The 25,694-nt window shown below is 43.7% G+C and overlaps 1 protein-coding gene across 1 annotated transcript in view; it reads right to left on the bottom strand.

The window, feature by feature from the left end:
* The window catches only part of tulp4a (TUB like protein 4a), a 53,651-nt gene that overhangs the window by 6,939 nt on the left and 21,018 nt on the right, over window positions 1-25,694 (bottom strand). Inside the window, 10 exon segments of the mRNA XM_064991272.1 lie at window positions 113-206; window positions 309-453; window positions 746-890; window positions 1,893-2,127; window positions 2,427-2,651; window positions 2,841-3,007; window positions 8,014-8,121; window positions 14,394-14,574; window positions 18,450-18,611; window positions 19,159-19,287. Of these exon segments, the coding sequence (XP_064847344.1) occupies window positions 113-206; window positions 309-453; window positions 746-890; window positions 1,893-2,127; window positions 2,427-2,651; window positions 2,841-3,007; window positions 8,014-8,121; window positions 14,394-14,574; window positions 18,450-18,611; window positions 19,159-19,287 (1,591 nt within the window).

Raw genomic sequence — 25,694 nt, 5'->3', positions numbered from 1 at the left:
AGAAAGCAATAGAGGGGAGGGGCAAAAGAAAGAGGGGAGAAGGTTGTTACATTCATTGGAACCATAGTTAAATAATTTTAATTTCCCTCAGAAGTAACTGATTGGTAGTTACCTGCACCAAGATTGGTTGGCAAGAAGGTGGCAAGTCCCACAATCTTAAACTTTGTTCCCCAAATGTTGGATGTAACCTGAGCAAGGTAGTTATGCTGCAAAAGACAAAACCCACATTCAATCAGTACTACTTCAAATCCCTAAAACTCAAATGTATGATGATAGGACACAAAGGAAATCAGAATGCAGTCCATTACCTGTGTGATGTCCTCTAAGGGGAACTCTCTGCGGGTGAGACTTGGGGACCCAATGGACGGCTTCCGGATGGGTAACCGTGGCGACCGCGAGATCTCCTGGGTAGCGCGGGACAGTTTGGGGGACTTTCTGGGGTCAATATTGATTCTGTTGGTAAAGGGACAGACTAAGTCTCTACAGAGAAGGTAGCACATGAAAGAGAAAGGTTTAGGGATGCAGTGAAACAAACTAAACTAAACAGTGCATACCATTCAAGCAGCATTAGTAGACAAAAATGCAGTGGCTTAGTCAGTACTTTATAGGTCCAAACAGAACATGTGGGTTTCCTTGTGAACTCCAAATAATTGAACCGTCCCAAAATGGTGAGTAAAACAAAGAATCTAAATCAAACACATGCTTGTAATTCATTAATGAATGCAGTATAAAGGCTGTTTATTACCTGGGAAGCTTGGGAGACTTGCTGCCTCTGGATATCTTTGGGGATTTCTTGCCAACCCAGTCGTCACTCAGCTCTATATCACTAGAGTCTGAACAGTTACAGCTGTCTATCATCGACGAGATCAGACTGTTCCCATACACCTCATCTGGAAGGAGAGAGGGAAACAGGGGATGGAGAGAAAGAAAGATGGGTGGAGGGTAATACAATGAAGTTGGTGTGATGGGGAAATGATGGGTGTCTGTCTACTGCTCTATGAATAATATCATCAGGGTGATCATTCGTTAAGTGTCACTGACTCAAGAGGCACTACAGTATATCTCTGCATATGGGGATATAAGTCAAACTGACATTGATAGGTATCCAACCTAACCACTGTGACTTTACCAACGTTTATTTCCTTTATCACAACAAATACATATCTCCAGTGTTAACAGCAGGGGGCACACTTCCTTCACCTCTTCTTAGACATGCAAGAACAAACTGACATTAAATCACATCCAATTTCAGACGCACACTCACTAACACAACATTTTCAACTTATTTAGTCCCCCAAACTATTGTTTCCAAGTAACTTCTCTCATTCATATGGGGCCCCCGAACCGCAACTGCTCCAGTTTAGGTCAAGATCATTTATTTTATCAGCATTTAAGAGTGAATGGGCTGCATACATTTCATGGCTGGATTCATTTATCACAGGAGAGGGCAGTGGAGAGGGAGGTGATTTATGGTAGATACCAGAGACCATTAAGTAGTTAACAGGGGCCCAGTCTGCTCTGTACTGTGGCTGGCTGGCTGGGGGACTATTAACACTGACACACATGCCAACCAACACTGTCTTAAACTTCTTCACCACAAGTTAGTTCTACATGTTATATGAACAAAAAAGTACCAGGGGAAGGAGGCTCTGGCTAGGCAGCAGACTTTGACAAATTATATTTTAGTAACTAATGGTTATTAACAAGAAGATACTGACTTTACACTTTTTAAGTAAAAAGCAGTCACACGAGAAGCTGAACCAGCTCCCAAAGCAACAGAATCGTCTAGAATCATCGTTAGAAAAGCCATAATGGAGCAGGATTTCAATGGGATATTTTCAAAACAAACACCACCAACACTTTCCTCACACAGTATCGCCAGAAAACCTCACCTGCTTTGCCGTCCGTCTTGGGGTCCATGATCACGAACTCGGGACGGAGCTTGCTGATGCGTCGGCCCTTGAGGATGGGCACCAAGCCCCCCAGGTACTCCAGGTAGAGGGTGTAGCAGGGCCCGCCCACCTCAGGGTTGTCCTCCGTCCGCTTCATGGTGCAGTGCAGCCGCTCGTTCCCTGCCGTCGGGTAACTCACAAAGTCACGCATATTGTTAGGGTCTGGAATGGGGGGCTAGAGGTGGAGAGAGAGAGAGAGAGAAAGGATGAATGGATGAGGAGCATTCTGGCACAAAGCGGTGACTCCCGGTGCTGACTCAAGTCAAGTAGCAATTTTATCCCTTGCTAAACACTTTTTCAACCCTCTATCTTACCCTGGAATTATGACCCTGAATGACCATTTGTATTGAATGTCAGTCTGTATAAAGCTGCCAGGTGGGTAAACCAAAACCCTCAACCTCCCCATTTCAGAGCACATCCTCACCCTCCCAGACACATATCCATACTGTATGCGACATCTCATAAACCCTGTACCTTGATGGTGGGTGTGAAGGCTGTGGTGACGTAAGAACAGAGACGAGAGGGCATGGTGAGCTTTGCCACGTCCTTCTCCTCCCGGAGCGCCCCGGCAATGCCCTGCTGGCACAGCAGCTGCAGGCTGGCCACCCGGTGCTCCACCCGCACCACGTAGAGTACCGGGCCACAAGCCAAGAACAGACGAGAGTCCCGGTGACCCCAGCACAGCGTGGTGATGGGACGCTGGGGAGAACGGGGATGGTGATTATTCTATGGAACTTATAGCATATGATGTGACTTCTCAATAGTATGTTTACCAATGTAAGGTGTTGTGTGTGTGGTACTGAAGATGTGTTGTGGATGCTGGAGTGTGTGTGTGTGTGTTATCTGTGTCGCAGGAGCTGGTCTAAGTGTGTGTGTGTGTGTTATTACTTGTGCAGGCGTGTCCAGTGTGTAGATGTGTTCTCCGCAGACGTTGTAGAACTTAACGACGGCGTTTCTGGTGGGAGGTAGACAGGAGGAGTCGGGGGGCAAGACAGCTCTCTCCATCCCAGCCACGGCCAGGAGATCCCCCTGAGAACACCACTGGACTACCACATCTACCACACACAGAAGAGAATACCTGAAGAGTTTACAGACACAAAACACTTACCCTTAAGAACACCACTGACCAATGTGGGTGATATAGGCCTAGAAAGCAGAAGATAGTGAGAATCTGTTTTTTTCCCCCAGGTTGCCTAAATCCAAACAAAATTGAGCTTAGGTGCATCCGCTTCCATTGATCGTCCTTGAGAAGTTTCTATAACTTGATTGGAGTCCACCTGTGGTAAATTCAACTGATTGGACATGATTTGGAAAGGCACACACCTATCTACAGTTGAAGTCGCAAGTTTACATACACCTTGGCCAAATAAATTTAAACTCGGTTTTTCACAATTCCTGACATTTAATCCAAGTAAAAATTCCCTGTCTTAGGTCAATTAGGATCACCACCTTATTTTAAGAATGTGAAATGTCAGAATAATAGTAGAGAGAATTATTTATTTAAACTCTTATTTCTTTCATCACATTCCCAGTGGGTCAGAAGTTTACATACACTCAATTAATATTTGGTAGCATTGCCTTTAAATTGCTTATCTTGGGTCACATAGTAGCCTCAACAAGCTTCCCATAATAAGTTGGGTGAATTTTGGCCCATTCCTCCTGACAGAGCTGCTGTAACTAAGTCAGGTTTGTAGGCCTCCTTGCTCACACACGCCTTTTCAGTTCTGCCCACAAATGTTCTATAGGATTGAGGTAAGGGCTTTGTGATGGCCACTCCAATACCTTGACTATGTTGTCCTTAAGTCATTTTGCCAACTTTGGAAGTATGCTTTGGGTAATTGTCCATTTGGAAGACCCATTTGCAACCAAGCTTTAACTTCCTGACTGATGTCTTGCGATGTTGCTTCAATATATCCACATAATTGTCCTTCCACATGATGCCATCTATTTTGTGAAATGCACCAGTCCCTCCTGCAGCAAAGCACCCCCACAACATGATGCTGCCATCTCCGTGCTTCACAGTTGGGATGGTGTTCTTCGGCTTGCAAGCCTCCCCCTTTTTCCTCCAAACATAACGAAGGTCATTATTGCCAAACAAATCTATTTCTGTATGATCAGACCAGAGGACATTTCTCCAAAAAGTACGATCTTTGTCCCCATGTGCAGTTGCAAACGGTAGTTTGGATTTTTCTATGGCGGTTTTGGAGCAGTGGCTTCTTCCTTGCTGAGCGGCCTTTCAGGTTATGTCGATATAGGACTCATTTTTACTGTGGATATAGATACTTTTGTACCTGTTTCCTCCAGCATCTTCACAAGGTCCTTTGCTTTTCGCACCAAAGTACGTTCATCTCTAGGATCGTTCCTGAGCGGTATGACGGCTGCGTGGTCCCATTGAGTTTATACTTGTGTACTATTGTTTGTACAGATGGATGTGGTACCGTTAGGCATTTGGAAATTGCTCCCAAGGATGAACCAGACTTGTTGAGGTCTACATTTTTTTTTCCTGAGGTCTTGGCTGATTTATTTTGATTTTCCCATGATGTCAAGCAAAGAGTTTAAAGGTAGGCCTTGAAATACATCCACAGGTACACCTCCAATTGACTCAAATGATGTCAATTAGCCTATCAGATGTTTCTAAAGCCATTACATCATTTTCTGGAATTTTCCAAGCTGTTTAAAGGCACATTCAACTTAGTGTATGTAAACGTATGACCCACTGGAATTGTGATACAGTGAATTATAAGGGAAATAATCTGTCTGTAAACAATTGTTGGAAAAATTACTTGTGTCATGCACAAAGTAGATGTCCTAACCGACTTGCCAAAACGATAGTTTGTTAAGAAAAAGTTTGTGGAGTTGTTGAAAAACATGTTTTAAATGACTCCAACCTAAGTGTATGTAAGCTTCCGAATTCAACTGTATATAAGGTCCCACAGTTGACAGTGCATGTCAGAGCAAATACCAAGCCATGAATTGTCAGTAGAGCTCAGAGATTGTGTCGAGTTACAGATTAGGGGAAGTGTACCAACACATTTCTGGAGCATTGAAGGTCCCCAAGAACACAGTGGCCTCCATTCTTAAATGGAAGAAGTTTGGAACCACCAATGGGTGTTTATAGCGTTTATGAAGTCTGCCTACTTGCTGAACTTGTCAGATATCACTACACACTTTGTTTTTATACAGTTGACACAGATGTTGTTTTTGTTGTGCTGGCCAGTAAAGACTATTTTTAAATTAGACTCTTGCTAGAACTGGCCGCCTGACCAAACTGAGCAATCGGGTGAGAAGTGCCTTGGTCAGGGAGGTGACTAAGAAACCGATGGTCACTCTGACAGAGCTCCAGAGTTCCTCTGTGGAGATGGGAGAACCTTCCAGAAGGACTTCCATCTCTGCAGCACTCCACCAATCAGGCCTTTAATGTAGAGTGGCTAGACAGAAGCCACTCCTCAGTAAAAGCCATGACAGCCAGCTTGGGGTTTGCAAAAAAGGCACCTAAAGGACTCTCAGACCATGAGAAAAAAGATTCTCTGGTCTGATGAAACCAAGATTGAACTCTTTGGCCTGAATGCCTAGAGTCACGTCTGGAAGAATCCTGGCACCATCCCTATGGTGAAGCATGATGGTGGTAGCATTGCGGGGATGTTTTTCAGCGGCAGGGACTGGGAGACAAGTCAGGATTGAGGGAAAGATGAACGGAGCAAAGTACAGAGAGATCCTTGATGAAAACCTGCTCCAGAGCGTTCAGGACCTCAGACTGGGGAAAAGGCTCACCTTCCAACAGGACAACGACCCTAAGCACATCGCTAAGACAACGTAGGAGTGGTTTCGGGACAAGTCTCTGAATGTCACTGAGTGGCCCCGCCAGAGCCCGGACTTGGATCTAATCGAACATCTCTGGAGAGACCTGAAAATAGCTGTGCAGCGACGCTCTCCATCCAATCTGACAGAGCTTGAGCGGATCTGCAGAGAAGAATGGAGAAACTCTCCAAATACAGGTGTGCCAAGCTTGTAGCATCATACCCAAGAAGATTCGAGGCTGGAATCGCTGCCAAAGGTGCTTCAAGAAAAGTACTGAGTAAATGTTCTGAATACTTTTGTAAATTTGATATTTAATTTATTTATTGCAAAAATGTCTAAATACCTGTTTTTGCTTTGTCATTTTGGGGTATTGGGTGTAGATTGATGAGGGAAGGAAAAAGAAAAACTCTTAAGGTATAGGGGGCAGCATTTTCACTTTTGGATAAATAGCGTGCCCAATATAAACTTCCTGCTTCTCATGCCAGGAATATAAGATATGCATATTATTAGTAGATGTGGATAGAAAACACTCTGAAGTTTCTAAAACTGTTTGAATCATGTCTGTGAGTATAACAGAACGTAGCAGGCAAAACCCTGAGGACTAACTGTTCAGATCTTATTTTTTGGCCTCTCTCTGTTCCCTGACTTGTTATTGCCAAGGGATATTTCTTAGGAACCTGTTTTCAGTTCCTACCGCTTCCACTGGATGTCACCAGTCTTTGGAATTTGGTTGATGTTATTCATTTGCGCAACGAAGAAGAAGCACATCCAGGAACAACGTTACACTATTGAGAGTTGCGCAAGACGTAAAAAAGGAGCATGGTTTGCTTACTTCCTGTATTGAAAACAGATTGCCCCATCTACAATTTGGTACATTATTAACGTTTAAAAATACCTAAAGTTGTATTACAAAAGTAGTTAGAAATATTTTGTAGTGACTTTGCGTTTTTTGGAAACTTTTTTTTTTCTGGATCAAACTCGTCAAATAAATGGACATTTGGATATATATGGACGGAATTAATCGAACAAAAAAAAACAATTGTGATGTTTATGGGACATATTGGAGTGCCAACAAAATAAGCTTGTCAAAGGTAATGCATGTTTTATATTTTATTTCAGCGTTTTGTGTAGCGCCTGCAGGGTTGAGATATGCTACTCTCTTTGTTGACATTGTGCTATCATCAGACAATAGCTTCTTAAGCTTTCGCCGAAAAGCTTTTTAAAATCTGACATGTTGGCTGGATTCACGAGTGTAGCTTTAATTGAGTATCTTACATGTGTGATTTAATGAAAGTTTGATTTTTATATCATATTTTGAATTTGCCACGCTGCATTTTCCCTGTTTTTTTTCCAAGTGGGTCGCAAACGTTCCCTATACCATAAGAAGTTAATAAATTTAACGTAACAAAATGTGGAAAAGGTCAAGGGCTCTGAACACATTCCGAATGCACTGTACATGTCCAAAAAAGGATTGGATTGGTGTAAACATGGGCAAGTTTCCTTCCACCATATTTTTTGCACCAGACTCAGCACAGTCACATTGAGACTGACTTCATAATTTAAAGGGCCAATCAGCAGTTGAAACAAAGTGTCATCCTCGCCACTGCTTCGGTAAAAAGCTGAGGGATGGGGCTGGAGAAATGTAACCACTTAAAATTCATAGACAGAGCTATGGATGCAAGGACTGACCATCCATGATATCAAAATGATAGTTTTAACCATTTACTTTGTTTACAAACATTGTAGTAAAACAAGCTTATATTTGGGGTTCTGATGAGGAACAACAGCTGAAACTACACTCTTGAGACATAAGTTAAAGTCTTCAAGAATCAATGGATGTAGCAACGGCTGACTGCCCCTTTAAACCTAACCTATGACCTGACCCATCATCCCCTTATGTATGATGGGAAACCCAGCCCAGGTCAGTTTCATAGCGTAGCATAGCTTATGCTGTCCCCCAGATAACAACACCCACCCCATGATAACAACCCCCACCCCCAGATAACAACCCCCACCCCCAGATAACAACCCCCACCCCCAGATAACAACCCCCCCTGAAAATACAAAATAAACTACACAACACGAATGCTTTCTGGCCCAAACAATAGAAACTGAAACTTAATAATATAAAAAATTAAATAGAAAAACTTATACAACTGAAACTAAATACAAACTAGCAAATCAGGTCTAAAACTAACTGAAAAATCTAAAAACCAAAAGAAAAAAATGAAATCTATAATAACCTTGATACAAAAACACATACCTTTTAGGCCAGTGTGGATAAGAGTGGGGGAGAGGTCATCATAGTTGTTCATCAGGCTGATGTCTCCAGAGGTGAAGCTGACCGTCAGCAGAGGCTTCAAACGTTGGACTGTGGAGACAAAGACCACAACAAGACCAGGTCAGAGAGAGGGATACCACAACACAACCACAGAAACAAAGAGACCCAAACACAACTAGATAAAGACCGAGGGGGAGGTCAATAGAGTGAAACAAAACCAGGTCAACCATGATCCTATTCTGATTCTATTTCAGAGAGACTGACAATCCGACTAAGACAAATTGCTCTTTCTTATATTTTCTGGAATTCAGACCAAATGCAAGCATTCCCTGTATTATACGTTGATAGCTTCTTAGCAACCAAGTCAGAGGATGGTGTGATCAATATGCATTTCCAGTGGGCCATAAAATTGATTGAGAGTGAGGGACACCGTGTGTGTGTGTGTGTGTGTGTGTGTGTGTGTGTGTGTGTGTGTGTGTGTGTAATAAGGGAGGGGTAGTGGGACACAAGGACATTTCTGCATCTTTGGCAGCTGCTCCTAGTGATTAATCTTGGGGTAGTGAACTCTACTGTGTCCTATTCAAAAGCACAAAGACACCCGTGCATCTCACCTTAGTACCATCCATCCACTCTCTCAGGGCTATAAATAACACACCTTCATAAAACACAGCCACCGCTGCTTTGTACACCATGTCAATCTTGGGTGCCTCAAAGGGACGAAGGACAACTATCGTGACTGTTCTGTATTAGTCCATGGTTTATGTGAACATACGATCGGTGATGGAGGACCAGGAGGTTTAACTAAACATGAGGAACTGATCAGGTCACGTTGTCAGGAAAAAATGTCAAGGTTCCATCCGACTCTCCGCATTGTGCTACGCTATGAAACTGACCAGGGTTGGGTTCCCCTAAAACATCGTGGCACTAAGATCATCTTAATGCCATTGAAACTAAGTGCTACAATGCTTTTGGGAAACCGAGCCCTGTACTAAACAGTGTGTGATGTACTGGTTGTATCGTTTAGTTAGAAGAAACGCTACAGTGTCATGGTGTAGCAAATATATCAATGTAATCTTTGCAGTCAGACAGCAGCAGTAGAAGGTCTGGCATCTTCAACCAGCGCCTTGAGAGTCATTCGCTAGCCTGCCCTTCCCGCAGATAATTTCTCAGCGCCAATCAATTACCAGCGACTTTTGTAAATGAGTGAATTAGAGCATAATTACCGTTCCAGCTAAGGCAAGCACTTTTGAACTTTACCCCACACCGACTGACCAGACTCTAAACACATCACCGGGGGAGGCTGGCCCAGGCATCGATGCAACCAATAAGACGCAATAAAAACACGTTAAAAAAAACAGTGCACATAAAATGGAGGCCGTTATGTGAGCTGCTAATCATGCACATCACTTCCCAATGAGGCGGAGAGGTGTTCCACCAAAGAAATTCTTTCCAAACCAAAGACCAGGGGAGATGCAGGAAACAGACAGGTTTGTGTAACACACGGGTCTCTCTAACAAAGGCCTATTAAAACAGTTATATCACATATCGGCCCCTTGATTAAACTGGTAACGTGGCTGTACAGTACTGCTTCCAGGCCATTGGAGGGATGAGGGGAGTTGGTTTTGACAAGAGCCATTGAATTAGGGTAAAATGATGATTCAAATGTAAAAATTTGTAGCAGTGGGGGGTAAACCCACGTGGCCCCTGGATAATTTTTATGTAGGACCGAGAAGCTCAGTTCTGGTGACTTTAAAAAAAGGATATTCTACTCCAAATGAATGAAAAATAAATTCTGATGACACCCTTTAAAATTACAATTTCCAGTTCCCGAAATGAGCCCAATAACATAAAACACATTATCATCCAACCATTTCATGCGGATGAATTACCTGATTCATGAAAATAGTCACAACCTGGCTGATGGAAACATGAAATGCCGGTAAAATGTTATAAATGCCGACAGGCAATTTGTTTGTTCGTTCGACGTGGTGGGATCTTTTTGTCATGTGATGATGTTTGTGTGGTCCACCCACTACGATTGGGGAAAGCATGCAGTTTATTAGGCTACATATGAAATAAGTTAGAATGATCTTCACAGGGTTAGTGAATGTATAAGGTGATGAGCTTGATGCTCCAATAAATATCGAGGGTCTTATTCTGGTGACATGATGATCGATGCTTTGTCCAGAGAGACAGGACGGACAGCTGATCGTCCTTGCAGTGGCAGACGGCGTGTAACAACACCTGCACAGGATCGGTACATCCGAACATCACACCTGCAGGACAGGTACAGGATAGCAACAACAATTGCCTGAGTTACACCAGGAATGCACATTCCCTCCATCAGTGCTCAGACTGTCTGCAATAGGCTGAGAGGCTGGACTGGGGGCTTGTAGGCCTGTAAGGCAGGTCCTCAACGGATCACCGGCAACAACGTTGCTTATGGGCACAAACTCACCATCGCTGGACCAGACAGAACTGGCAAAAAGTGCTCTTCACTGACGAGTCGCGGTTTCGTCTCACCAGGGGCGATGGTCGGATTCGCGTTTATCGTCGAAGGAATGAGCGTTACACCGAGGCCTGTACTCTGGAGCGGGATTGATTTGGAGGTGGAGGGTCCGTCATGGTCTGGGGCGGTGTGTTACAGCATCATCGGACTGAGCTTGTTGTCATTGCAGGCAATCGCAACACTGTGCACTACAGGGAAGAAATCCTCCTCCCTCATGTGGTACCCTTCCTGCAGGCTCATCCTGACATGACAATGCCACCAGCCATACTGCTCGTTCTGTGCGTGACTTCCTGCAAGACAGGAATGTCAATGTTCTGCCATGGCCAGCGAAGATCCCGGATCTCAATCCCATTGAGCACGTCTGGAACCTGTTGGATCTGGGACCTGTTGGATCGGAGGGTGAGGGTAAGGGCCATTCCCTCCAGAAATGTCCGGGAACTTGCAGGTGCCTTGGTGGAAGAGTGGGGTAACATCTCACAGCAAGAACTGGCAAATCTGGTGCAGACCATGAAGAGGAGATGCACTGGAGTACTTAATGCAGCTGTGCCACACCAGATACTGACTTATTTCCTTTGTTCAGGGACACATTATTCAATTTCTGTTAGTCACATGTCTGTGGTACTTGTTCAGTTTATGTCTCAGTTGTTGAATCTTATGTTCATACAAATATTTACATATGTTAAAACCTGTTGGTACAAGGGGGCAGTATTTTCATTTTTGGAAAAAAAAACGTTCCCGTTTTAAACAGGATATTTTGTCAGGACAAGATGCTAGAATATGCATATAATTGACAGCTTTGGATAGAAAACACTAACGTTTCCAAAACTGTGAAGATATTGTCTGTGAGTATAACAGAACTGATGTTGCAGGCGAAAGCCTGAGAAAAATCCAATCCGGAAATGCCCCAGGTTTTGAAAGCGCTGCGTTCCAATGAGTCCCTATTCAGCTGTGAATGTGCCATCAACGAGTTTACGTTTTCTACGTATTCCCCAAGGTGTCTACAGCCTTGTGGCGTAGTTTTACGCATTTCTGTTGAAGAATAGCCGTAGGCGGCCACATTGCGTAAGTGGTCACATGGTTGCTCCGAGAGAGATTCTCGCGTAAAATACAGAGGCAGCCATTACTCCAATCTGTCCTACTGAAAAACTAATTGTCCCGGCGGATATATTATCGAATAGATATTAGAAAAACACCTTGAGGATTGATTATAAACAACGTTTGCCATGTTTCTGTCGAAATTATGGAGCTAATTTTGAATATTTTTTGCCGTTGTGGTGACCGCAATTTCCGGGCAATTTCTCAGCCAAACGTGAAGAACAAACGGAGCTATTTCGCCTACAAAAATAATCTTTTGGGGAAAAAATGAACTTTTGCTATCTACCTGGAAGTCTCGTGAGTGAAAACATCCGAAGTTCATCAAAGGTAAACGATTTAATTTGATTGCTTTTCTGATTTTTGTGACAAGGTTGCCTGCTGCTAGCAAGGCATAATGCTATACTCGTCTATGATAAACTTACACAAATGCTTGTCTAGCGTTGGCTGTAAAGCATATTTTGAAAATCTGAGATGACAGGGTGATTAACAAAAGGCTAAGCTGTGTTCCAATATATTTCACTTGTGATTTTCATGAATATGAAGATTTTCTAGGAAGATTTATGTCCGTTGCGTTATGCTAATTCGTGTCAGGCGATGATTACGCTCCCGGATCCGGGTTTGAGAGTCACAAATAGTTAAGTTTGCTGAAAATAAACGCAGTTGACAGTGAGAGGACGTTTCTGAGTTTATTTTAACTGGTTAGCATCCTATTGATGAATTGAATTTCCCCAAAAAAAACATGCCTGTACTTCTCACAGAAACCACATCCATGTCACAATTTTCCCTCACAACACTTTCCCTGGTTGCCACTACTCTTACTCAACAAAGAAATATAATTTGTCTCGTCATGATCTTTTAGGTCACTTAAAAAAATATATATATATATATATATATATATTTAGGTAGGGTGGCATTTTACCCCAAGTTACCCGACAATTGTCCCGGGTTGCATTTAGCCCCACTCTCCCCTATGCACTCACAGTGAATTGCAGAGCAGTAATGTGCTTAACCATGCCTCTACTAAAAACACCAGGTTTAAAATGGTGCAGTTCGCCCATATTTAGGAGTTAAGAAATACATAAAGTAGGAATGGAAACCTGGAAGATCCCCCCCTTTTTTAACAAAGGCCATTAAAATGTCTGTTTCCCCCGCGATAGCAAGAATTGTTGTGCACTGACTGCTTGTTAGAAAGCATGTTTCCCTCCCTATTCGTAACTTGAATGAGCCTCAAGAGGAATATTTCTCTCGCAAAGAACATACAACAAGCCAAATAGGTAAACAGAAGCTATTGTACTCCAGTGTAGTCTGATTTTTCTATTCATTACTCGTTTTGTTTGCAGACAAAAAGTAAATGTGGACTGTTCTAGCATCTTCAAAGTGTACCTTCGCAGAAATATTAAAATGTTGCATATTTATTTTTTCCCCACATGGCAGCAATAATTTTGCCGTGGCACAGAGCCACATGTAAATGACTGCAGCGAAAAGACAGAATTAAATGTTACTTTCAATTCAATGTGACCTGAAAGCCATATGGTTGGGGTTATGGGTTTGGGAAGTTCACTCAGAATCCCATTCGTTTTTTGATAGGGCTGAGCCACCATATAAAACATGACATTGGGGGCCATATTATCCATAAATCAGTTTCCATGACAAAGGCCCAGACTGGCGGTCACTAGGGTGGCAGTGTGATGCACAACCAGGGGTCCGGTGATGTGTGACTTTGACATCTGTCCGCCACCGTCCCCAAAACCAAGTCAGCTATTAGGCCATCCCTTTGTCAAATATCAGCCCTATGTCGCACACGTCCTCCCCGCACCCACTGTGTCCCCTACTCTCCTCACTCTGCTCTATCCCTCCCTCTTTCTCAGTCTATCTGTTCCCTCCCTCCGCTCGGTCACACTCGTTTGTTTTTAGTGGCCTCTTGAGTCCCTGTCCTCTACTCCCCCACAGTCTGGGAGTGGATTGCTTTAATAGACTGAGCTCGATGCAGTCCAATGATCACGGTCCCATTTCCTACCGTTAATTAGTTGGCCCACAGGGAGTTACAAAGCAGTGTGCATGTGAAGTGAGTGTCACAAATGACATGCATGTCAAATAATTTAAAAGTTAAATTCTATATATAAACTATGAAGCATTAGGAATCCAATGTCAATATTTTCATACACGTTTCCTAAAATTGGATGTTGGGGTTATATTGCTTCAGGGTCACTTCTCTCAATCATACCCCAGTTGACCTTTCTTAAAAACAGGGCATCATAGCAGGTCACTGGAGGAGAGATATAATGTAAAAATTTGAGAAAGAGAGGAGGAAAGATTAGAGGAGAACAGATGGCCACACATCTGCTTTCATCTGCACAGAGGGAGGTACCCAGCTGGACCCATGCTTCCCTGGAATTCTGCTCCCAACAGGCATCGTGTCTTATCAACGAACCTAAACCTATTACAGATTAAAATTGTATTCTATGGCGGATTAATCTCTCATGCTGTGAACTAGTATTTCTGTCCTACCAGATTAGTAAATCATAACCCTGGTGAGGAGACAGGAAGACAACAGATTGAGAGGAGAGTGCCTGCTGTGACCCTAGGCTGCCTGTTACTGTAGCTTGAAGGGTGGCATAAACAGAGGATTCTGGAGGGAGAGGATTTGTACCTTTCAGGTTTGGGAAGGGGGGTGAACTGTACCTGTAAAGGTGTGTGGGTAGGGCCTAAGGGGTGTAACTGGGGCGTAGCTTGGGTAAGGATTGTAAGAGTAGTGTACCTTGTGGTGGTGTGTAGTCGTCAGAGTCTGTGTCGCTCTCGCTGCTGTCCTCCACCAGGAAGCTGGGGTAGTTCCATGACATGCTGACAATGCCGTCTGACTCGTGCAGCAGGATGTGGGCTAGCATGCGCCCGTGGCAGTCCATCACGATCACCTGGCCGTCCGCAGTACCAAACAATACCTGCAGGGGGAGAGACATGACAACACAGTTACACAGAACCAGGGAGGGACACCAATGGTTAAGTCATCTTGGTCCTAGAATCTGGAATAGAATACAACTTTTATTGTCCATATGTTACAGCGAACAATGGACATGTGTCTTGGCCCTAAAATCTAGTCTAGGATATTTCTGTCTACTAAAAATAATGAAAGTGCAGCACTAGAGAGATGATCAGCTGGAGAGACAGAAACAAACTCTCCAACAAACTAAACTGAGCTGACATCGTGTCAGAGCACAGACAAACAAACAAAAACACCTCCCTAAGACAGATCATGTAGATAAGCAGTCGGATTTGGAGCTGGGCAGCAGTGAGTGCGACTTGGAGCTGGGCAGCAGTGAGTGCGACTTGGAGCTGGGCAGCAGTGAGTGCGACTTGGAGCTGGGCAGCAGTGAGTGCGACTTGGAGCTGGGCAGCAGTGAGTGCGACTTGGAGCTGGGCAGCAGTGAGTGCGACTTGGAGCTGGGCAGCAGTGAGTGCGACTTGGAGCTGGGCAGCAGTGAGTCCGACTTGGAGCTGGGCAGCAGTGAGTGCGACTTGGACCTGGGCAGCAGTCAGTCCGACTTGGAGCTGGGCGATATGGCCAAAAATCCATGTCGTACTAAATTGCCGGAATAGATGCGATTATAAACTGGGTGGTTCAAGCCCTGAATGCTGATTGGCTGACAGCCGTGGTATATCAAACCGTATACCCAGGGTATGACAAAACATGCATTTTTATTGCTCTAATTACATTGGTAAACAGTTTATAATAGCAATAAGGCACCTCTGGGATTTGTGGTATATGGCCAATATACCGCGGCTAAGGGATGTATCCAGGCACTCTGCGTCGCGTCGTGCATAAGAACAGCCATTAGCCATGGTATATTGGCCATATACCACACACCCTCGGGCCTTATTGCTTAAATAGAACGATACGGTTATAACATTTAAGTGCACCAGTTTATTATCCTTTAAACTACTACTCCTAGTTTGATGGTTGTAGCCATATTAGCAAACGTATTTCATTTCAAACTTTTCTAATATAGGGTGCTTACCGTAATAATAAATGATATTAGCAAAATGCCTGCTCACCCCAAATGGTGGAACTAAAATACTGTGGCTGTGGAAAAACACTTTGTCTTCCTTCTATCATGATCACAGAGATGGTTAGAACCTGGAGTTTTTCCTGGTCAGGTAAGATCACATTATCAGGAAAAACTACTGACCCTAGTCAGTGACCACTTTCATTTTAATGTTCATAAAGAAGCAGTGTCAAGGATTTAAATGTATGACGCGTTACTGTATAACAAATAAGAGCATAATACATATTAAACATTAATATAACTAACAAATATACATGAATATAGCATGTACAGAATCAGTCAAAAGTTGACACCTACTCTTTCAAGGCTTTCTTTTTTAAACTATTTTTCTACATTGTAGAATAGTGAAGACATCAAAACTATGAAATAACACATATGGAATCATGTAGTAACCAAAAAAGTGTTCAACAAATCAAAATATATTTTAGATTCTTCAAAGTAGACACCCTTTGCGTTGATGACAGCTTTGCACATTCTTGGCATTCTCTCAATCAGCTTCACCTGGAAAGATTTTCCAATAGTCTTGAAGGAGTTCCCACATATGCTGAGCACTTGCTGGCTACTTTTCCTTCACTCTGCGGCCCAACTCACCCGAAACCATCTCAAATTGGTTGAAGTCGACTGATTGTGGAGGCCAGGTCATCTGATGCAGCACTCCATCACTCTCCTTCTTGGTCAAATAGCCCTTACACAGCCTGGAGTGTGTTGGGTCATTGTCCTGTTGAAAAACAAATGATAGTCCCACTAAGCACAAACCATATGGGATGGTGTATCGCTGAAGAACGCTGTGGTAGCCATGTTGGTTAAGTGTGCCTTGAATTCTAAATAAATCATTGACAGTGTCACCAGCAAAGCACCCCCACACCTCCTCCATACTCCACGGTGGGAACCACACATGCGGAGATCATCTGTTCACCTACTCTGCATCTCACAGACACGGCGGTTGGAACCATAAAATCTCAAATTTGGACTCATCAGACGAAATGACAGATTTCCACCTGTCTGATGTCCATTGCTCGTGTTTCTTGTCCCAAGCAAGTCTCTTCTTATTATTGTTGTCCATTAGTAGTGGTTTCGACCATCTCGGCATGATTCACACAGTCTCCTCTGAACAGTTGATGTTGAGATGTTACTTGAACTCCGTGAAACATTTATTTGGGCTGCAATTTCTGAGGCTGGTAACTAATGAACTTATCCTCTGCAGCAGAGGTAATTCTGGGTCTTCCTTTCCTGTGGTGGTCCTCATGAGCGACAGTTTCATCATGCCGCTTGATGGTTTTGCGACTGCACCTGAAGAAGCGTTCAAAGTTCTTGAAATGTTCTGGATTGACTGACCTTCATGTCTTAAAGTAATGATGGACTGTTGTTTCTCTTTGCTTATTTGAGCTGTTCTTGCCATAATATGGACTTGGTATTTTACCAAATAGGGCTATCTTCTGTATACCACCCCTACCAGGTCACAACACAACTGATTGGCTAAAACGCATTAAGAAGGAAAGAATTTCCACAAATTAACTTTTAACAAGGCACATCTGTTAATTGAAATGTGTTCCAGGTGACTAACTCGTGAAGCTGGTTGAGAGAATGCCAAGAGTGTGCAAAGCTGTCATCAAGGCAAAGGGTGGCTACTTTGAAGAATCTAAAATATATTTGTATTTGTTTAACAACGTATTGGTTACTACATGATTCCATATGTTAAACACGGCCCCCCATCAAACCAAGGGGTCAGGTGGGTGTTACACAATGAGTGGTTCTGGAGCAAAACAGCTTCTGTGCAACATCAGGTGAGTAGTAGAGTATTAGAACTAGTTACCTGCTGGTCGTCAGGTGAGCAGGTAACTAGTTCTAATACTCTACGACCAGCTGGTCGTCAGGTGAGTAGTAGAACTAGTTACCTGCTGGTCGTCAGGTGAGTAGTAGAACTAGTTACCTGCTGGTTGTCAGGTGAATAGTAGAACTAGTTACCTGCTGGTCATCAGGTGAGTAGTAGAACTAGTTACCTTCTGGTTGTCGGGTGAGTAGTGGAACTAGTTACCTTCTGGTCGTCGGGTGAGTAGTAGAACTAGTTACCTGCTAGTCATTAGATGAGTAGAGTATTATAACTAGTTACCTGCTGGTCGTCAGGTGAGTAGTAGAACTAGGTACCTGCTAGTCGTCAGGTGAGTAGTAGAGTATTAGAACTAGTTACCTGCTGTTCGTCAGGTGAATAGTAGAACTAGTTACCTGCTGGTCGTCAGGTGAGTAGTAGAACTAGTTACCTGCTGGTCGTCAGGTGAGTAGTAGAACTAGTTACCTTCTGGTCGTCAGGTGAGTAGTAGAACTAGTTACCTGCTGGTTGTCAGGTGAGTAGTAGAGTATTAGAACTAGTTACCTGCTGGTCGTCAGGTGAGTAGTAGAGTATTAGAACTAGTTACCTGCTGGTCGTCAGGTGAGTATTAGAACTAGTTACCTGCTGGTCGTCAGGTGAGTAGTAGAACTAGTTACCTGCTGGTCGTCAGGTGAGTAGCAGAACTAGTTACCTGCTGGTCGTCAGGTGAGTAGTAGAACTAGTTACCTGCTGGCCGTCAGGTGTGTAGTAGAGTAGTAGAACTAGTTACCTTCTGGTCATCAGGTGAGTAGTAGAGTATTCAAACTAGTTACCTGCTTGTCGTCAGATGAGTAGTAGAACTAGTTACCTGCTGGTCGTCAAATGAGTAGTAGAACTAGTTACCTGCTGGTCGTCAGGTGCGTTGTAGAGTAGTAGAACTAGTTACCTGCTGGTCATCGGGGGTCCAGATACCACAGGTGATCTGGCTCTCCAGGTTGATCTCTGATGACCAGTGTCTCTGGCCGCTGACCGAGCCCACCAGGACAAAGCCATCACGGTAAGAGATGAGAGCCTGGGTACCGTCATGAGACCAGGTGAAGTCACTCACCTACAGGAAAAGTGGAGGGGGGGGGGGGTTTCAGAGAGGACAGGTCAGATACTATACTCAATGAAGAATTTCCATTGACCATGCTTTTTAGCACAGGGCTGCATCTGAAATAGGACACTATTCCCTATATCGGTGTTTTCCAACTCCAGTCCTCGAGTATCCCCAATAGCAGGTAGCCTAGCAACGGCAGGTAGCCTAGTGGTTAAGAGCGTTCGAATCCCCAAGCCGACTAGTTGAAAACTCTTGATTGAGCAAGGCACTTAACCCCAATTGCTATAAGACATAAAATATAAGCACACATTTTGTTGTAGGCCCAGACAAGCACACCTGATTCAACTTGTCATTAAGCCCTCAATGAGTAGAATCAGGTGAGCTTTTCCAGGGCTACAAAAAAAGTGTTCTGTTGGGGGTACTGGAGGACTAGAAATGGGGAAACACTGCCCTATATAGTGTACTACCAATGGCCCCTATTTGAGAATAGGGTACCATTTTAGACCAGGAATAGGCTTATTCCGTGTCCAGGAAACTGGCCCATAGTGTATCCCACCTGAGCCCCGCGATCATTGACCAGCTCCACAGACCAGCGGCCCTCGTACTGGATCCACACAAAGATCCCTCCGTCTGTGTCACAAGTGGCCAGTTTCTGAAAGGGCTCGTTCCATCTCACCAGCACCACCTTGAGACACACCCCACAAGACAGGAGAACTCAGAATCACATGAGCACCATTTCGCCAGAGCCCCACATTTAGACACTGGAATAAAATACATCAAAGTGTGTTAGTCTAATTTCACCAGTGACGTAAAACAAGTCCTAATATCCTGACTGTCTTAGATAATGAGTTTCTATCAATTTCCACTTCCTTTCATCATGCTGAGCCACTCAAAAGCAGAGCGAGGCAGAACAACTTCAGTGTCTGTCTTCTGTAACACGCTTCAACATGCTTACTCTCAAGTTATACTCCATACTCATGAACACTAAGCAAGGGGGACCATTTGCACCCCACCTGCCCCATCCAGAACTTCACTCAATCTGGAGAGAAGGCTGAGTGATGGGGGGTGAGGATGATGGAGTGGGGACTGATTAGCTACTTTGGCTGAAGCGCTCACAGAAAGGGGGAAGAGTGTGAGGGAGAGAGAAAGACAGAGCGATAAAGAAAGAGATGGAGCGAGTATGAAAGCGTTAGTAGATGTGAGTAGGAGCGGTGCAGCTTGATAACCACAGAGTCAAAATGGATGATCCCACTGGCAACAGTGACTCGCAGATATATGGGCTTTTGCACTGACCCAGATGTCACTGAATAGACGGAGCTGTACGGCACTGTATCTGCGTCACGGCTCTGACCTTTAGGTAGTAACTCTGAGGAGGAGAGGGTTGGTGCACGTGCGACCGATGGTGCGTCTGCTTTTGTCTCATTCTAATCCTTGTCTTTCTCTCCCTCTAGCCTGTTTCTCTTACCCTCTTCATCTGCCTCCCCATCATCTACAAGTACCTAGGTGTCTGGCTAGACTGCAAACTCTCCTTCCAGACTCATATCAAACATCTCCAATCTAAAATCAAATCTAGAGTCTGCTTTCTATTTTGCAACAAAGCCTCCTTCACTCACGCCGCAAAATTTACCCTAGTAAAACTGACTATCCAATCCTACCGATCCTTGACTTCGGCAATGTCATCTACAAAATAGCTTCCAATACTCTACTCAGCAAACTGGATGCATTTTATCACAGTGCCATCCGTTTTGTTACTAAAGCACCTTATACCACCCACCACTGCGACCTGTATGCTCTAGTCGGCTGGCCCTCGCTACATGTTCGTCGCCAGACCCACTTGCTCCAGGTCATCTACAAGTCTATGCTAAGTAAAGCTCCGCCTTATCTCAGTTCACTGGTCACGATGGCAACACCCACCCGTAGCACGCGCTCCAGCAGGTGTATCTCACTGATCATCCCTAAAGCCAAAACCTCATTTGGCCGCCTATCCTTCCAGTTCTCTGCTGCCTGCGACTGGAACGAATTGCAAAAATCGCTGAAGTTGGAGACTTTTATCTCCCTCACCAACTTTAAACATATGCTATCTGAGCAGCTAACCGATCGCTGCAGCTGTACATAGTCCATCGGTATATAGCCCACTCAATTTACCTACCTCATCCCCATACGGTTTTTATTTTATTTCCTTTTCTGCTCTTTTGCACACCAGTATCTCTACCTGCACATGTTCATCTGATAATGTAATCTGCTAAATTGTAATTATTCACTCCTATGGCCTATTTATTGCCTACCTCATGCCTTTTGCACACAATGTATATAGATTCTTTTTTTTCTACTATTGTTTTTGACTTGTTTATGTTTTACTCCATGTGTAACTCTGTGTTGTTGTCTGTTCACATTGCTATGCTTTATCTTGGCCAGGCCAGGTTGCAAATGAGAACTTGTTCTCAACTAGCCTACCTGGTTAAATAATGGTGAAATATATATTTTTTTAAATAAAAATAAAAACCCACGTTCTGCCATCCTCCCACACTCTCTCTCTCTATGCATCTAAAACACACTTCTTTCCCTACCTCAATCTCCCATTCTCACTCCCTCTGTTTGTCTGGTCTTCTGTAGCATGACTGCCTATTCCCAGAGGTATAATCCCATGCTTGGTGCACCTCTCCACAGACCCAAAGCACGTGGAAAACACACACACACAGGCTTTATTGGGGCTTACACCGACTGCAGGCCCATCAGATCAGCTCCCCTATGGGCTCAGACCTAGATTACCCCGCTAGGGTCTGTCTCTCTCCATCACTCTCTGCACTCCTATGTAGCACAGGAACCACTCACTAGAACACACTGTGTACAGTCACAGGTCAGAGTTGAAAACCTGTTCTGGGGTCATGACCTCCGCTCAGATACAACTGAGAGACAAGATAGGCAGAATTATAAGACAGATCTATAGAACGTGCAGATTAAGTCCCTATCCAAGCAAATGCACTGTACTCAGTCAAACACACCTTCAAAAAGGCTGAAAATAAAGGATGTATTCACCAGATGTCATCAGCCCTCCCAAACACAGTGTTGTTAGTATTCATTTGTACATACATAAACCCATCATCTCCACCTCCAGCTGGGCACCACAGGTGAGCATCTGAACACCCATCCCTTCTACAGACTCTACTCACAGCCTAAAGCCTGAGTAATAAGGGGTCCACTACGCTAGATTTACAGTGCTCTCCCACCCACTCACTCTGGCATAAATCCTTCTGCAGTACTATAGGCCTGTCCCCAGTACACACCCACAGGGGAGCCACAGCACAATGAGACCAGGCCTGCTGCTTTAGGGCTGGAGATAGAACTGTAGGTCCTTATAATGATAGGTCTCTGTAGGGCAGGCCATTTACACACAGCTGAAAGGAACTCTATACATCATCAGGCTACAAAGTCACCAAGTGATGTGGGGGCATCAGGGCAGGCAAAGAAAGCTCATTAGGTTTTCACAGTGATGATGACACTTTCTAGAGGCATGACCAGACTACACAGACAAGGGACGAAAAAATAAATAACCAGACTGTTTTTCTAAAGGCTTGTCCAACCATTTTATTTTGGCCTATAGCCTGCTGCCACTGCACCGTCTACAACCTCACTGAAGCGAAACGTATTTGTCGGCCTGCATTATACAATCTATTACTGCAGTAGTCAGGGGCACAGGCCTGTACCCCTTGATTAGATGGGGAGGAAATACAAATACAGAGATCCTGATAACAGCTTTGGTTACACACACACACACATACAGTACCAGTCAAAAGTTTGGACACACCTACTCATTCAAGGGTTTCTTTATTTTTACTGTTTTCTACATTGTAGAATAATATTAAAGACATCAAAACTATGAAATAACACACATGTAATCATGTAGTAACCAAAAAAGTGTAAAACAAATAAAAATATATTTTATGTTTTAGATTCTTCAAAGTAGCCACACTTTGCCTTGATAACAGCTTTGCACACTCCTGGCATTTTCTCAAAAAGCGTCATGAGGTAGTCACCTGGAATTCATTTTAATTAACAGTTGTGCCTTGTTAAAATTTGTGGAATTTCTTCCCTTCTTAATGCGTTTGAGCCAATCAGTTGTGTTGTGACATGGTAGGGGTGGAATACAGAAGATAGCCCTATTTGGACCAAGTCCATATTATGGCAAGAACAGCTCAAATAAGCAAAGAGAAACAACAGTCCATCATTACTTTAAGACAATCCGGAACATTTCAAGAACTTTTAAAGTTTATTCAAGAGCAGTCGCAAAAACCATCAAGCGCTATGATGAATCTGGCTCTCATGAGGACCGCCACAGGAAAGGAAGACCCAGAGTTACCTCTGCTGCAGAGGATAATTTCATTAGTTACCAGCCTCAGAAATTGCATCCCAAATAAATGCATCCCAAATACATGCTTCACAACATAAACTGTTTAGAGGAGACTGCGTGAATCAGGCCTTCATGGTCGAATTGCAGCAAAGAAACCACTACTAAAGGGCTCCAATAATAAGAAGAGACTTGATTGGGCCAAGAAACACGAGCAATGCACATTAGACAGGTGGAAATCTGTCCTTTGGTTCAATTAGTCCATATTTGCACATTTTGGTTCCAACCGCCGTGTCGCCGCATGTATGGTTCTCACCGTGAAGCATGGAAGACATGGTGTGATGTGTGGGGGTACTTTGCTGGTGACACTGTCTGGCACACTTAACCAGCATGGCTACCACAGCATTCTGCAGCGATACGCCATCCCATCTGGTTTGCGCTTCGTGGGACTATCATTTGTTTTTCAACAGGACAATGACCACAAACAACTCCAGGCTGTGTAAGGGCTATTTGACCAAGGAGAGTGATGGAGTGCTGCATCAGATGACCTGGCCTCAACCCAATTGAGATGGTTTGGGATGAGTTGGACTGCAGAGTTAAGAAAAAGCAGCCAACAAGTGCTCAGCATGTGGGAACTCCTTCAAGACTATTGGAAAATAATTCCTCATGAAGCTGGTTGAGAGAATGCCAAGAGTGTACAACGCTGTCATCATCAAGGCAAAGGGAGGCTACTTTGATGAAACTAAAACATAATATATTTTGATTTGTTTACATGTGTTAATTCATAGTTTTTGTGTCTTCACTATTATTCTACAATGTATAAAACAGTAAAAATAAAGAAAAACCCTTGAATGAATAGGTGTCCAAACTTCTGACTGGTATTATATATACAAACACTAGGGGAGAGCGTGAGTGTGCGTATTTAGCCCTGTGTGGGGCTGGGGGGGGATTAGTGTGAGCTGGTCAGGCGGCCCGAGGGGGACAGCTGAGTGCCTGGACCGCACAGTGACGCAGCGATTTAGGGGATCAGACGTCACATGGAGACAGACAGGATCAGACTTGGCAGCTACAGAACTCACAGGGCCCAGGGAAACAGCGCACTAAAACAGGACAGCCCCAGATACAGGCTAAACCAGCACAGTAGCCTAACTTTCCCTGTCCGGGGCCCTTACAAGGATTCTCTTTTAAAGGGCAGGAACGGGCATACTATACCAATGTACAGCCACATAACATGAATATTACTACTAGGATATATACAGTGAGCACCAAAAGTATTGTGACAGTGACGCATGTTGTTTTGGCTCTGAACACTTTGGATTTGAAATGACACAATGACTGAGGTTAAAATGCAGAATGTCTGCTATAATTTGAGGGTATTTTTATCCATATCGAACTGTTTCGAAATTACAGCACTTTCTGTATATAGTCCCCCCATTTTAAGGGAACAAAAGTAGTGTGACAAATTCACATGTATTAAAGTTGTCAAAAGTTTAGTATAAATATCATACCCTTGAAAAAAATGCTAACCTACCTTGTTATTGCAATGGTGAGAGGTTAGCCTGTCTTGGGGGTATGATATTTGTTTGTCTATAAACTTCTCACTCATTAATCATGATTCATTCAGGATTATCCGTAATCATGGCAGTATCCACATTAATGTAGAAGTGTCTAGAAACATTATTCTTAAAACGGGAGGTCTATGTACAAAAAGTGAGGTAATTTGTCAAAAGGTTCACCAGATATGGATGAAAAAAAACCTGAAATGAAAGGTGACAGTCTGTACTTTAACCGGAAGTTTGCAAGTTCAAATCCCAGAGCTGACAAGGTACAAATCTGTCGTTCTGCCCCTGAACAGGCAGTTAACCCACTGTTCATAGGCCATCATTGTAAATAAGAATATGTTCTTAACTGACTTGCTTAGTTAAATAAAGGTAAAAAAATGAAAAATACATTTAAAAAACTCATAGACAGTGTATAATTTCAAGGGCTGCAGTACAGCGCCAAAACAAAAAATGTCACTGTCCCAATACTTTTGAAGCTCACAGTAGCTAACATTCAATAAGTATGTTCACAAAATATAAAAACATAAAATAAAATAAAAACACTTTCTCTGCCTCTCCCACTAATAACGGCATTCAGGTAACAGAGAGGCGCCAAGTTCAAATCCCCTTAACACTAATATCCTGACAACTGCAGGCCACTGACCACTTTTATCTGGAAAGTTGGCAGCAACAGCTGACAATTGGCAGGCTGGCAGTGAGTGTCATTGTGGCCCTGGCCCCTGAATGGCCCCTGCCTGTGACTCAGGGACCCAGCAGAGAACCAGCAGGGACCCACGGAGGACCCGGCCAGCCTCACTGAGGTAGCAAATCAAATAAAGGGACAACTGTACCATGCAGCCCAGCCCAGTCAGCAGAAGGGGAGAGGACACTTGTACTGTAGAAATACAATGAATAGAACGGGCATCACCATTCAACTTTCCAGGGTTAGAGGTTCCAAGCCATCCTATTCATTCTATTTCTATGACTGGTACAACCAGTAGAGGAGAGGAGTGAGGACAAAGGTCTGCTGGATCCAAGGTTGTCAAGGTGGAGGGGAGTGTTCTTTATGCAGGGAAATGGAGATGAGAGCAGGTTCTGCTGATGTGCAAAAAGGCATCTTAGAACAAAGTGAGAACAAACTTATCCAGCTGTGCCAAATGGAGTACACTGAGTGTACAAAACATTAAGAACACCTGCTCTTTCCAT

This window comes from Oncorhynchus masou, chromosome 16 (assembly GCF_036934945.1).
Source record: "Oncorhynchus masou masou isolate Uvic2021 chromosome 16, UVic_Omas_1.1, whole genome shotgun sequence".
NCBI lineage: Eukaryota > Metazoa > Chordata > Actinopteri > Salmoniformes > Salmonidae > Oncorhynchus > Oncorhynchus masou.
This window is presented reverse-complemented; position numbering and strand designations above follow the sequence as displayed.